This window comes from Nerophis ophidion, linkage group LG18, assembly GCF_033978795.1.
Source record: "Nerophis ophidion isolate RoL-2023_Sa linkage group LG18, RoL_Noph_v1.0, whole genome shotgun sequence".
Lineage (NCBI taxonomy): Eukaryota > Metazoa > Chordata > Actinopteri > Syngnathiformes > Syngnathidae > Nerophis > Nerophis ophidion.
The window spans coordinates 30,265,438-30,281,153 of NC_084628.1; the positions used below are offsets into that span (position 1 = coordinate 30,265,438).

The 15,716-nt window shown below is 41.3% G+C and overlaps 1 protein-coding gene across 1 annotated transcript in view; it reads left to right on the forward strand.

Moving 5' to 3' along the window:
- Positions 1-15,716, forward strand: part of LOC133537098 (ubiquitin carboxyl-terminal hydrolase 16-like) — a 49,877-nt gene that overhangs the window by 20,420 nt on the left and 13,741 nt on the right. Inside the window, exons 8-11 of the mRNA XM_061877960.1 lie at positions 2,824-2,911; positions 3,023-3,104; positions 3,168-3,259; positions 5,572-5,625. Of these exons, the coding sequence (XP_061733944.1) occupies positions 2,824-2,911; positions 3,023-3,104; positions 3,168-3,259; positions 5,572-5,625 (316 nt within the window). The remainder of the gene's footprint in view (positions 1-2,823; positions 2,912-3,022; positions 3,105-3,167; positions 3,260-5,571; positions 5,626-15,716) is intronic.

Consider the following 15,716-nt stretch of genomic DNA (forward strand, 5'->3'; position numbering starts at 1 on the left):
TGAATATGCTACAAAGACAACATATTTGATGTTCAAACTGATAAACATTTTTTTTTGTGCAAATAATCATTAACTTTAGAATTTGATGCCAGCAACACGTGACAAAGAGGTTGGGATAAATACTGATAAAGTTGAAGAATGCTCATCAAACACTTATATGGAACATCCAACAGGTGTGCAGGCTAATTGGGAACAGTTGGGTGCCATGATTGGGTATAAAAGCAGCTTCCATGAAATGCTAAGTAATTCACAAACAAGGATGGGGTGAAGGTCACCACTTTGTTAGCAAATTGTCGAAAAGCTTTAGAACAACATTTCTCAACGAGCTATTGCAAGGAATTTAGGGATTTTACCATTTACGGTCAGTAAAATCATCAAAAAGTTCAGAGAATCAGGAGAAATCACTGCACGTAAGCGATGATATTACTGACTTTTGATCCCTCAGGCGGTACTGCATCAAAAACCGACCTCAGTGTGTAAAGGATATCACCAAATGGGCTCACCACACTGAGGCATCATGGCCTCTCTTAGCTGCCACCTTACCGTGGTAGAGGAGTTTGCGTGTCCCAATGATCCTAGGAGCTATGTTGTCCGGGGGCTTTAAGCCCCCTGGTAGGGTCTCCCAAGGAAAACTGGTCCTAGGTGAGGGACCAGACAAAGAGCAGCTCGAAGACCTCTATGATGAACACGAACAAAGGACTCAGATTTCCTTCGCCCGGACGCGGGTCACCAGGCCCCCTCTCTGGAGCCAGGCCCGGAGGTGAAGCACAATGGCACAGCCCGAAGAGGCAACGTGGGTCCCCCCTCCAATGGGCTCACCACCCATAGCAGGGGCCATAGAGGTCAGGTGCAATGAAGGCAGGGCACTTGACGGTCCGATCCTCGGCTACAGAAGATAGTTCTTGGGACGTGGAACGTCACCTCACTGGGGGGGAAGGGGCCTGAGCTAGTGCGCGAAGTAGAGAAATTCCGGCTGGATGTAGTCGGACTCACTTCGACACACAGCAAGGGCTCTGGAACCACTTTTCTTGAGAGGGGCTGGACTCTCTTCCACTCTGACTTTGCCGGCAGTGAGAAGCGACGGGTTGGGGTGGCAATTCTTGTTGCCCCCCCGGCTCAAAGCCTGCACGTTGGAGTTCAACCTAGTAGCCTCCCTCCGCCTTTGGGTGGGGGGGACGGGTCCTGACTGTTGTTTGTGCCTACGCACCAAACAACAGTTCAGAGTACCCACCCTTTTTGGGTACACTCGAGGGAGTACTGGAGAGTGCTTCCTCGGGTGGTTCCCTTGTTCTGCTGGGGGACTTCAACGCTCATGTTGGCAGCTACAGTGAAACCTGGAGAGGCGTGATTGGGAAGAATGGCTGCCCGGACCTGAACCCGAGTGGTGTTTTGTTATTGGACTTTTGTGCTCATCACAGTTTGTCCATAACAAACACCATGTTCAAACATAAGGCATCAGAACACCCTAGAACGCAGTTCCATGATCGACTTTGTAGTTGTGTCGTCGGATTTGCGGCCTCATATTTTGGACACTCGGGTGAAGAGAGCGGCGGAGCTATTTACCGATCACCACCTGGTGGTGAGTTGGCTGCGATGGTGGTGGAAGATGCCGGACAGACCTGGTAGGCCCAAACGCATTGTGAGGGTCTGCTGGGAACATCTGGCTGAGTCTCCTGTCAGAGAGAATTTCAATTCCCACCTCCGGAAGAACTTTGAACATGTCACGAGGGATGTGCTGGACATTGAGTCAGAGTGGACTATGTTCCGCACCTCTATTGTCAAGGCGGCCGATTGGAGCTGTGGCCGCAAGGTAGTTGGTGCCTGTTTGAGGTGGTAATCCTAGAACCCGTTGGTGGAAACCAGCGGTGAGGGATGCCGTCAAGCTGAAGAAGGAGTCCTATCTGGTTCTTTTGGCTCATAGGACACCGGAGGCAGTGGACAGGTACCGACGGGCCGAGCGGTGTGCAGCTACAGTGGTCGCCAAGGCAAAAACTCGGACATGGGAGGAAGGCAAAGCTCTCAATTTACCGGTCGATCTACGTTCCCATCCTCACCTATGGTCATGACCGAAAGGAAGAGATCACGGGTACAAGCGGCCGAAATGAGTTTCCTCTGCCGTGTGGCGGGGCTCTCCCTTAGAGATAGGTTGAGAAGCTCTGTCATCCGGGAGGAACTCAAACTAAAGCCGCTGCTCCTCCACATCGAGAGGAGCCAGATGAGGTGGTTCGAACGCCTCCCTAGGGAGGTGTTTCGGGCACGTCTGAACATGTCCTTTCCCAACTACTTTGGCACGTGTTGCAGCCATGAAATTCTAAGTTAATTATTATTTGCAAAAAAAAAATAAGTTTATGAGTTTGAACATTACATTTCTTGTCTTTGTAGTGCATTCAATTGAATATGGGTTGAAAAGGATTTGCAAATCAATGTATTCCGTTTATATTTACATCTGACACAATTTCCCAACTCATATGTAAACAGGGTTTGTATATACATATTTATATATGTGTACATAATTATATATGTATATATTTATATATATATATATATTAATATTTATATATATGTATATATATTTGTAAATAGTATACATGTGTATATAGTGTGCATACATATTTGTTTGTACATATGTATATGCGTATGCATATATATATATGTATGAATATATATACATATATGTGTATATACATACGTATATATACATTTTTTTTTTAAATCGATTTTTGAAAACGCAATCGATTTAGAATGACGTGTAGAATTGTGTGTGTGCGTGTGTGTGTGTGTGTGTGTGTGTGTGTGTATGTTTGTGTGTGTGTGTGTTTGCAGGGCTGCAAGGTTCAAAGGGTTCCAGCAGCAAGACAGTCAGGAGCTGCTGCGCTACTTGCTGGATGGGATGAGAGCGGAGGAGAGCAAAGTATGAACACTCCTTTTTTTTTTTTTTTTTTACAAAGCAATGCCATTGATTGTTGACATTTTGGAAAGAAAGCTGCTGGTTGTGTTTCACCATGCTGTGTGTCCTCTGCAGAGGGTGAACTCTGCCCTCACGGAAGCACTCAAAAAATCAGAAAAGCTCCCTGAGGGAGAACAGCTAAAGTCTGTTGTGAAAGGTAGGTCCAGAAGTCTCCGTCTCACGTGAAGACTTTGAAAATAAATTGTTGTTTGAAATGCAGAGTACGAGAAAAACGGCGTCCCCAAGAACTTTGTCGACCACGTGTTTGGCGGGGAGATGACCAGCACAATTATGTGTCAGCAGTGCAAGACGGTCAGTGTTGTCATCTAGTTTCCCCTAGGGCTGGGCCATAAAACATGATCACAATATATCACCATAGACACCTCAGCCATATCAGTAGCAAATGTGTTGGATAAAACTTAGTTTTTCTTTGTCGGAAGAAAGAAGTATGGAAGCAACGTTGGTTTAATGAACGAAGGCTATACAGTTTATATATGTCAAAAGTTTACAATCACTTGTAAAGAACATAATGTCATGACTGTCTTGAGTTTCCAATCATTTCTACAACTCTTATTTTTTTGTGATAGAGTGATTGAAACCCATAATTGTCGGTCACAAGAAACATTCATGAAGTTTGGTTCTTTTATGAATTTATTATGGGTCTACTGAAAATGTGAGCAAATCTGCTTGGTCAAAAGTATACATACAGCAACATACATGATACATTTTGGTGATGTAGATAAGTTTAAATCAAATCAAATGAGCTTCATGGCCTCTCAACTTTATGTGAGTGATTATGATTGATCACACCTGTTGACTTCTTTGAGCCCATTTAACTAGGTCTCGTGATGCAGTCATTAGACTCAGTTACAAACGCGACAATGGGAAAGTCAAAAAAACTCAGCACAGATTTGAAAAAAAACGAATCATTGACTTGGACAAGTCAGGAAAGTCACTTGGAGCCATTTCAAAGCAGTTTAAGGTCCCAAGAGCAACTTTGCAGACAATTGTTTGCAAGTATAAAGTGCATGGCACAGTTTTGTCACTGCCACGATCAGGAAGAAAACGCAAACTATCACCTGCTGCTGAGAGAAAATTGGTCAGAATGATCAAGAGTCAACTGAGAACTACCAAAAAGCAGGTCTGCAACGAATTGGAAGCTGCTGGAACATAAGTGTCAGTGTCCACAGTTAAGTGTGTTTTGCATCGCCATGGACTGAGAGGCTACCAAGCAAGAAGAAAGCCATTGCTCAAGAAACTTAAGGCTTGTCTAAAGCTTGCTGCTGATCACATGGACAAAGATAAGACCTTCTGGAAGAAAGTTCTGTGGTCAGATGAAACAAAAATTGAGCTGTTTGGCCACAATACCCAGCAATATGTTTGGAAGAGAAAAGGTGAGGCCTTTTAATCCCAGGAACACCTTTCCTACCGTCAAGCATGGTGGTGGTAGTATTATGCTCTGGGCCTTTTTTGCCGCCAATGGAGCTGGTGTTTTAAATGGGACAATGAAAAAGGAGGATTACCTCCAAATTCTTCAGGACAACCTAAAATCATCAGCCCGGAGGTTGGGTCTTGGGTGCAGTTGGGTGTTTCAACAGGACAATGACCCCAAAAACACATCAAAAGTGGTAAAGGAATGGCTAAATTATGCTGGAATGAAGGTTTTAGAATGGCCTTCCCAAAGTCCTGACTTAAACGTGTGGACAATGCTTAAGAAACAAGTCCATGTCAGGAAACCAACACATTTAGCTGAACTGCACCAATTTTGTCAAGAGGAGTGGTCAACAATTCAACCAGAAGCTTGTGGATGGCGACCAAAAGCGCCTTTTTGCAGTGAAACTTGCCAAGGGACATGTAAGCAAATATTAACATTGGTGTATGTGTACTTTTGACCCAGCAGATTTGGTCACATTTTGAATAGACTCATAATAAATTAATCGAAGAACCAAACTTCACCAATTTTTTTTTGTGACCAACAAGTATGTGCTCCAATCACTCTATCACAAAAAAATAAGAGTTGCAAACTAAAGACAACCATGACATTATGTTCTTTACAAGTGTACGTAAACTTTTGATCATGACTGTATGTATATATTTATGTATGTATATATATATAGATATGTGTGTGCATGTATGTATATATATATATGTCTGTATATGTATATTTATATATTTGTATGTATATATGTTTGTGTGTGTGTGTAGATACACACATTCACATGGATATACATATTTACACACATACATATATACACATGTGTATATATAATATATATATATGTATATATATCAATGTATATATATATGTATATATACGTGTATATATGTATATATATATACATGTATATATATTGATGTACGTTTGTATACATATTTTTTGTATAGAGTCAAAAAGAAAATTATGTAATTAAAAAAATATATATTTAATAATGACAGAAGAAAGTTACATTTAAAATTAATATTTTTCTCCTGCGCCTATTTTTTTAATGTGTCATAAAAATATAAATAATTACAGATACAAAACACTAATATCGTAAAACAGTTTTTAGCCGTATCGCCCAGTATTAGTTTGAGCACAAAAATATGCAAACACTAAACTAACTGGCCTTGTTTGGCTCTCGCAGGTGTCTGTGGTCACTGAGATGTTTCTGGACCTTTCCCTTCCTGTTTCTGATCAAGTAAGGTTTGTTTTATCATCTTCACGTTTAACTTTTTTCTTGACGCACTGCTATCAGCGCTCCCGTTAATGAGATGTAAGGAAAAGAAAAAAGTGAACAAAAAAAACCGAGAGCGACGTCTTTTCTCAGCTTGGCGACACACAACTACGTCTTCTTTTGCCGCACTCATGCAAAGTATTAATCATTTATTTATTGAAATGTGTTTTTAACTTTAAATCTCCTAATATACTTATTCAAGTACTCAAAACGTGTATTGTTCCATTTCAGGAAGCATTTTTTTTTTTTTATTCAAGGTTCCTAACTAAATGACTCATTTACTGAAATTAACAGGACCGGAAGTAACAGGAGTGACTTTTTAACATACAATTAGCAAATGCATGAAATATAACCGTATTACATGTATGCTAATAGCATGTTGACACAAAGCACACATGCATAACAAATGTATGTGAAGATCATTTTAAATCATTTAGAAATCCAACAAATAATATAGCCTACAGGTCTGTGTTCAGATTGTATCTTTAATTATGAAAGTGTATTATTAAATATGCAATCAGATCAATGTGTAGGACAACTTGCCCTAGCAAATATGTGTCTTATTATTACTTATAATGTTTAGTAGGGCTGTTAAATGATTGTAAATATATAAATTTAATAATTTTTAAATGTTTCTAATTTAAAAAATGTATATAACACGAAATATATCATTAAAAAGTATACGTATACATGTATGTGTATATTTATGTATATGTTGATATCAACATATACATAAATATACACATACATGTATACGTATACTTTTTAATGATATACACATACATACACATACACGTGTGGGTATATATACACATATATATATATATATATGTATATATATATATATATATATATATATATATATATATATATATATATATATATATATATATATATGTATATGTATATGTATATATATATATATATGTATATATACCCACACGTGTATGTGTATATCATTTACACACATATATATATATATATATATATATATATATATATATATATATATATATATGGGGGGGTAAAATCGACCCAGCAACACTCAGAACTGCAATAAACAGAGCAATTGAGAGGAGACACAAACACGACACAGAACAAACCAAAAGTAGTGAAACAAAAATGAATATTATCAACAACAGTATCAATATTAGTTATAATTTCAGCATAGCAGTGATTAAAAATCCCTCATTGACATTATCATTAAACATTTATAAAAAAAATAAAAATAACAGTGTCACAGGGGCTTACACTTGCATCGCATAAGCTTGACAACACACTGTGTCCAATGTTTTCACAAAGATAAAATAAGTCATATTTTTGGTTCGTTTAATAGTTAAAACAAATTTACATTATTGCAATCAGTTGATAAAACATTGTCCTTTACAATTATAAATGCTTTTTATAAAAATCTACTACTCTGCTTGCATTTCAGCAGACTGGGGTAGATCCTGCTGAAATCCTATGTATTGAATGAACAGAGAATCCTTTTAAATCGGGAAAAAATCATTTTTGAATCGAGAATCGTGTTGATTTGAAAAAAAAAAATGGATTTTGAATTGAATCGTGGGACACCTAAAGATTCGCAGCCCTAATATATATATATATATATATATATATATATATATATATATATATATATATATATATATATATATATATATATATGTATATATACACATATACACACACCAAGATACAGGATTGGTTTTGCAGCAAGCCAAAAAGGGTATTTATAATACAAGTCTTTTTAGGAAGGGCGGGGTGTGGAAGAATCAAACTTAAAGTGTCCAAACATAAGTATCTCCCGTCCGGGGCTCTCAGTCCTTCACACAGCACACATCTTTTAATGTCATAGGTAATATCCGCCTGATGCACCTGCCTTGACACAGTGGAGAGTCAGACCTGAATGAGGCAGAGTTAAGAAAGGTTTGTAGCTGAGTCCCACCTGGCCGCACAGCTGATAGCACTTCAGGCTGATTGAGAAGGTACGGGGGAATGTATCTCGCCCCTCGATGATGCGGCCAAGGCTGGGGCGTTGTCCTCTGTGTTCCACTCAGCCTCAATGCCCTGGCTCCTCCCCTGTGAGGTGCTTACCTGTCAGGCGGTGCTTGAGTGAGACACCACATATCCCCCCCTAAGCTCGCCGGTCGGTCCGGGAGCTTCTTTGTCCTCTTCATAGAGCTGGGACATGGCGTCTGCATGTGGGATCGCCTCCCCAGGCCGATATTCCACGGTGAAATTAAAAATATTGTAGCTCTAGGAACCAGCGTGTGACGCGATCGTTTCAGTCCTTATTTGTGGACATCCACTTCAAGGGGGCGTGGTCTGTCACCAAGGTGAAGGTCCTACCCCATAGGTGGTAGCGGAGTTGGTGTATGGCCCACTTGACTGCCAAGCACTCATTTTTTACTGTGGCATAATTTCGCTCATGGTTCTGGAGCTTCCTACTAATAAATGTCACTGGGTGTTCTTCTCCGGCCACGAGCTGGGCGAGTACGGCTCCAACCCCCGGGCCTGAGGCGTCTGTGTGGAGGATGAACGGCTGGCTGAAGTCGGGGGCTTTCAACACAGGTTCTTCACACAGGGCTTTCTTCAACATCTGGAAGGCAGTCTCGACCTCAGCCGTCCAGATGACATGATGGGGCAGTTTGTTCCTCGTCAGTTCAAACAGCGGTGTTGCAATCGTGGATACATTTTTAATAAACCTCTGATAATATGACACCAAGCCAATAAATGATTTCACCCGGCAAGGGGCGGGGCCATTCCTTGATGCGCTTCACTTTGCGGGCCTGGGGTTTCACGCAGCCTCTTCCTATTGTGAAACCGAGATAATCCGTCTCCGTCAGACCCACTCGGCACTTCTTAGCGTCGAGGTGCTGGAGTTGGAGAGATCAGCTGGTGCTATGGATCACTATGTCGTCCAGGTAGGCGGCTGAGTATTCTTGGTGGGGATGTAGAATTTTGTCCATCATCCTTTGGAATGTTGCTGGGGCCCCATGGATTCTGAACGGCAAGACGGTATATTGGAATAGCCCTTCTGGTGTGGAGAAGGCCGTTTTAGGTTTTGCCCTTTCCGTCAATGGCACCTGCCAGTAGCCTTTGGTCAGGTCCAGGGTGCTGACGAACCAAGCTGCGCCAAGCCGCTCTATCAGCTCATCTACTCTGGGCATGGGATAAGCATCCCACAGTGATATCTCATTTAATTTGCGAAAGTTATTACAAAATCTCAGGGACCCATCTGGTTTTGGCACAATAACAATCGGGCTTGACCATGGACTTTGGGATTCTTTTATTACTCCAAGTTGTAACATTTTCTTTACCTCTTCTTTTATAGCCGCCCGCCGGGCTTTTGGGATTCGGTAGGGCCTTTGTCTTATCACTTTTCCGGGTTGGGTCTAAATGTCATGTTTGATCACCTGGGTCCTTCCTGGCAGTTCCGAGAGGCGGTTCTGGTTCCGTCCCAGAAGTTCCTTCACCTCCTGGTTTTGTGACAGGGAGAGGTCCTCTCCTATAATTACCGGGAGAGTGGTCTGGGGAGAGTGTGCAGTTAAAAACGCAGCAGATAGCAACGGCTCTGCCGCATGCCATTTTTTTCAGAATATTTACATGGTATATTTGCTGGCCTTTCTGTCGTCCTGGCTGGTTTACCTTGTAGTTGACGGGCCCCATTCTCTCAATTACCTTGTAAGGCCCCTGCCATCTGGCCAAAAACTTGCATTCGCGGGACGGAACTAATACCAGAACTTTTTCCCCAACCTGGAACTCCCGGAGTGTGACACCTCTGTTATATGTTCTTTCCTGTTCTCTTTGGGCTTTTTCTATATGTTCTCTTACCATTGGCCAGATTTTGCGAGTCCGGGCTTGTAGTCGGGCGACATGGTCGATCACACTGCGGTGTGGCGAGGGTTGGTTCTCCCAGGTCTCTTTTGCAATATGCAGCACACCTCGGGGACGTCGGCCATAAACTTGCTCAAAGGGGGAGAAGTCAGTGGACGCCTGGGGCACCTCTCTGATGGCAAAAGGACATATGGAATTAGGTAATCCCAGTCTTTCCCGTCTTCGTCGGCTACTTTTTTAAGCATCTTTTTTTATCGTACAGTTGAAATGTTCCACCAGGCCATTTGTCTGAGGGTGATATACAGAGGTTCGTATGCGTTTTACTTTCAGCCATTTGTACTGCATGGTTAGTACTTGTGACATAAAACATGTGCCCTGGTCCATTAAATTCTCATCTGCGATCCCCACTCGGCTTAACATCATAAACAGTTTGTGTGCGATAGCTTTGGCTTAGGCTGTGCGTAATGGTACAGCCTCAGGATATCGAGTGGCATAGTTTATACCATTACCAGTATGTAGCGATGTCCTCTGGCGGATTTCAGGAGTGGTCCAATGATGTCCATTGCCAGACGTGAGAACGGGGTGCCATTGATGGGGAGCGGTACCAAGGGGTTTCGATACGTGGGTCTTGGTGCAGTCTTTTGGCATTCGGGACAGCCCTTGCAGAAGTTTTCAATGGCTCGTTTCACACCAGGCCAGTAGAAGCGGGTTATTACGCGGTCATACGTCTTTTGTACACCAAGGTGAGCGCCCAGCTGATCGAGTGTGGGCAAGATTAAGCACTCGGGAGATATGAGACTTAGGCACCAGCAGATGCTCAATTATGTCCCCGCCCTTAGTTAACACCCCTCTATAGAGAAGGCCCTTTTTAATCAAAAAATACGGTGAATTAAGTGCACTCACCCCTTCACATTTTTGTCCGTCAATTTCCACAACTTGCTGGCGGGCCTGGCTGAGGTTCTGGTCATTCCACTGGGCAGTGGCAAACTCACCTGTATTAGGGTTGCTGCTATCTTCTGGCACAGGGAACTCCACAAAGGGGTCCCATTTCTCTTCTGCCTTCTCCTTTCTGCTCTCCCGTCGCTTTTCTTCAGCTGAGCTGTCACTCAGTGCGGCCTCTGATGAGGGCCTAAACGCGGGGCAGGCCGCAAGCGGTCTCGTACTATTTTGTCCATTGTGGTGGCGGCGACGCTGCGGTGAAATGGCACCTGGAATGAAACTTGGGGTCCAGTAACGGCCAAAGAGTACACAGTCGGACCCAATAAGCAGTGGAACAGGCAGGTTTGGTACCACTCTAGCTGGTACCAATGCGTATGTGGCACACCGGATACTGGCGGACATTTCCATGTACACATGTCACTGGAACGGTGTCTTTGCTGAGGGGTCCGGCCAAGTCAGCGTGTACCAAGGTCACAGCGCTCCCACTGTCCAGAAATGCATGTGCATCAGCCCCCCCAATCTTTTACTGGAAGGCTGGTATGTTGTCCTCGTCCACTCCCCGTATGGAGGCATGGTTTGCCTGCACCTTAGCTGGGGGCCGTGGCCATGGAGATATCATGGTTGCGTTCCGGGCACGCCCATGACATGTGGTCCGGGTGTCCACACCCCGCTGTGGGGGCCGACTGGTCCTCTCAGGGGCAGTGCCCCTAGGTCGGGGTAAGGACAGCGCTGGCGCTTTTCGGCGGTCGCGGCCGAGCCTCTCTTCCCTGGTGGCTCTCAGCATTTCCATGCTCACTTGGTGGTTCTCTAATAAGGCCACCAACTGCTCCACAGTTAGAGGGCTCACTTGTGCGGCATATTTTCGGGCATCAGGCGGCAAGGCTCGGATACAGCGGTCTATCGCCAGTTCACCAGTCGGTCTATGGAGGGGAGGTTGCCTTTGCTCGTTAGCCAGCTGTGTGTTATGCGGAGCAGTGCGGCTACCTGCTGAGGTGGAGGCTGGGTGGGCTGGAAGGTCCAGTTGTGATATTGTTGAGCCCTAGCAGGCAGAATGCACCCTCGGCTGGCGAGAATGGCTTTCTTTAGTCTCTTGAAGTCTCGAGCATCCACCAATGCCAGGTCGCTGCACAGACGTTGGGCTTCTCCAGTGAGGAAAGGTGCCAGTATGGATCCCCATTCTTCTACCGGCCAAATTCTCCCGGGCCGCAGTGCGCTCGAACAACTCCAAGTAGGCTTCCGCATCATCCTCTCCTGATAATTTAGTTAGGACCTCAGCGGGTGCCCGTGTAATAGCCACATCTTTAGCAAATTATTTTAACTAACTTTTGTACTGCACCTTGAAGTTCAGCTTGGCTTTTTAACAAAGCACTTAGGGCTTCTGTGTGTGACATCATCAGAGGTTGACGTGAATCAGTCTGCCCGCATTCTCCACCATATGTGGTACCATGATTCTCACGTAGACACAGGATTTGTTTTGCAGCAAGCCAAAAAGGGTATTTATTATTCAAGTCTTTTTAGGAAGGGCGGAGTGTGGAGGAATCAAACTTAAAGTGACCAAACATAAATATCTCCCATCCGGGGCTCTCAGTCCTTCACACAGCACACGTCTTTTAATGTCATAGGTAATATCCGCCTGATGCACCTGCCTTGACACAGTGGAGAGCCAGACTTGAATGAGGCAGAGTTAAGAAAGGTTTGTAGCTGAGCCCCATCTGGCCGCACAGCTGGTAGCACTTCAGGCTGATTGAGAAGGTACAGGGGAATGTACCGCCCCTCGATGATGCAGCAAAGGCTGGGGCGTTGTCCTTTGTGTTCCCCTCTGCCTCCATTCCCTGGCTCCTCCCCTGTGAGGCGGTGCTTGAGTCAGACACCACAATACACACACATATTTACCGTATTCCCTTGAATAGTCGCTGGGCATGTAATATGCGCCTGCCTTGAATTACTGCCGGGTTAAACTTGCTCCCCAAATTTATTAGCGCATGCTTACTTTTACCACCGGGTCAAATTCGTGACGTCACGAGTGACGCTTTCCCTGCCGTCGTTTTCAAAACGGCGGAGGAGTTTTTTCTTTGGTTTTACTGTGTGTAAACCAGGGGTATTGTTCCACAGCCATACAGATCACACTAATGGTTGTAATATGAAACAATTTTAACACTCTTACTAATATGCGCCACACTCTGTGAACCCTAACCAAACAAGAATAACAAACACATTTCTGGAGAACATTGGCTCTGTAACACATTATAAACGCAACATGAGAATTACCCAGAATTCCAATGCATCCATGACTCTTGGCTATATTATACGCCCGCTATTTTTTTTTTTTTAATCACACTCAATTTTTTACTGCATGCCATTGGTAAGCGCAGTGGCGAGAAGAGGTTTTGAAATTATTAGCGCCTGCTTACTTTTACAGCATGTCTTGAATAAGCGCAGGTGTGAGAAGAGTTTTCACAGGTAAAAATGTTGTTTCCACCAATTTCTGATTCACAGTAAAAGAAAAGCAAGACTTGTTTCTATAATAAAATCCCAGTAAAAGTTTCAGTTTTTTACAACATACTGAATGTGCTCCTTAAAACAAAAGTGTTCATCAATTAAAAATCCCAAATATTTAAAAGAAGATACTAACATAATTTGTTGCCCATTTCTTGTTAAAATGTTTTCACACAGTGCTGATCTTACAGTTTTTGATGTGGTAAAGAACATAAACTTTGTTTCCTCTGCATTTAAAACCAATTGAAGATAGCAAAGTTGTTCTTGTACTCTGTCAAATGCATATTGTAGATATTCTAAGGCCTCAGCAGGAGTTGGTGCTGTGCAGTATATGACAGTATCATCAGCATAGAAATGGAAAGTTGAGTTTGGAATATTCTGTCCAAGATTATTTATGTAAATAGTGAATAATAAGGGGCCCAACACAAAACCTTGAGGGACACCCTTTTTCACTTGCAGTACGTTTGAGGGGGAACCTTCTATCTGAACAGCCTGAGTTCTACTTGTGAGGTAATTTGCGAACCATCCAGCTGCTTGCTGAGAAAAACCAATAGCTGAAAGACGTTTGATTAAAATGACATGATCAACAATATAAAATGCCATTGAAAAGTCAATAAAGAGGGATAAACAGCACTGCTTCTTGTTAAGATCTTCAGTTACATCATTTAGAATCTTCATAGCAGCAGTAACAGTACTGTGATTTTTGCGAAAACCTGACAGAAATGGTGACAGAACAAAGTTGGTGTCACCATTTCAGTCAGGTTTTTCGCAAAAATCATCATCATATACACACACATATATATATATATATATATATATATATATATATATACACACACACACAGGGACAGCATGGGGCAGTGGGAGCGTGGCCTTGCGCAACCCGAGGGTCCCTGGTTTAATCCCCACCTAGTACCAACCTCGTCACGTCCGTTGTGTCTTGAGCAAGACACTTCACCCTTGCTCCTGATGGGTGCTGGTTAGCGCCTTGCATGGCAGCTCCCTCCATCAATGTCTGAATGTTTGTGTGAATGGGTAAATGTGGAAGTAGTGTCAAAGCGCTTTGAGCACCTTGAAGGTAGAAAAGCGTTACACAAGTACAACCCATATATATATATATATATATATATATATATATATATATACACACACACACATATATATATACAAATATATATACATACATATACAAATATATGTATATACATATATTTATACACAAACACACATATAAACATATACGCACTTATATCTGTGTATTTTTATATACACACACATATATGTATATATAAATATATATATATTTACATATATATACACACATACGTAAATATGTATGTATATAAATAAACACAGACATATATATACATAACATACACATATACACAAATACATATATATATATTAATACGTATATATGCACATGCACACATACATGTATACATAGATACACACTTTTATGTGTGTGTATGTATATATGTGTGTATATATTTGTGTATATATATGTGTATACATATATGTATATATATTATATATATGTGTATATAGATATGCACACATATATATATATGTGTGTGTTTGTGTTTATATATACCTGTATATATGTATTTATGTATATATATACAGTATGTATGTGTGTAAATGTATGTATATATATATATATGTTTGTATGTGTATGTATACTGTATATACACACATACATATATATGTGTGTGTGTGTATATATATATATATATATATATATATATATATATATATATATATATGTATGTATGTATATGTATATATGTGTATTAGGGGTGTGGGAAGAAATCGATTCGAATTTAAATCGCGATTCTCATGTTGTGCAATTCAGAATCGATTCTCATTTAAAACAAAATGTTTTTATTTTTTTTTATTTTCATCAATCCAACAAAACAATACACAGCAATACCATAACAATGCAATCCAATTCCAAAACCAAACCTGACCCAGCAACACTCAGAACTGCAATAAACAGAGCAATTGAGGAGACACAAACACGACACAGAACAAACCAAAAGTAGTGAAATAAAAATTAATATTATCAACAACAGTATCAATATTAGTTATAATTTCAGCATAGCAGTGATTAAAAATCCCTCATTGACATTATCATTACACATTTATAAATAAAAAAAAAAAAGAACAATAGTGTCACAGGGGCTTACACTTGCATCTCATAAGCTTGACAACACACTGTGTCCAATGTTTTCACAAAGATAAAATAAGTCATATTTTTGGTTCGTTTAATTGTTAAAACAAATTTACATTATTAAAATCAGTTGATAAAACATTGTCCTTTACAATTATAAAAGTTTTTTTTTTAAATCTACTACTCTGCTAGCATGTCAGCAGACTGGGGTAGATCCTGCTGAAATCCTATGTATTGAATGAATAAAGAATCGTTTTGAATCGGAAAAATATCATTTTTGAATCGAGAATCGCGTTGAAGCGAAAAAATCAATTCATAATTGAATCGAGACCCCAAGAATCGATATTGAATCGAATCGTGGGACACCCAAAGATTCGCAGCCCTAATGCGTGTGTATATACATGTGTATGTATATATATTTGTATGTGTATATATTTGTGTGTATATAGATATATAATAATACAAAAATAATAAAAAACATACATACTTAATGATTACACCTTTAGTCTTGTATGGTGATTAATCGTAGATAGAAGTTTTTGTATCTGCGATCATTTTCAAGTTTTTAATACTATCAACATGGGACTGGACAACAAATGTGTGTTTA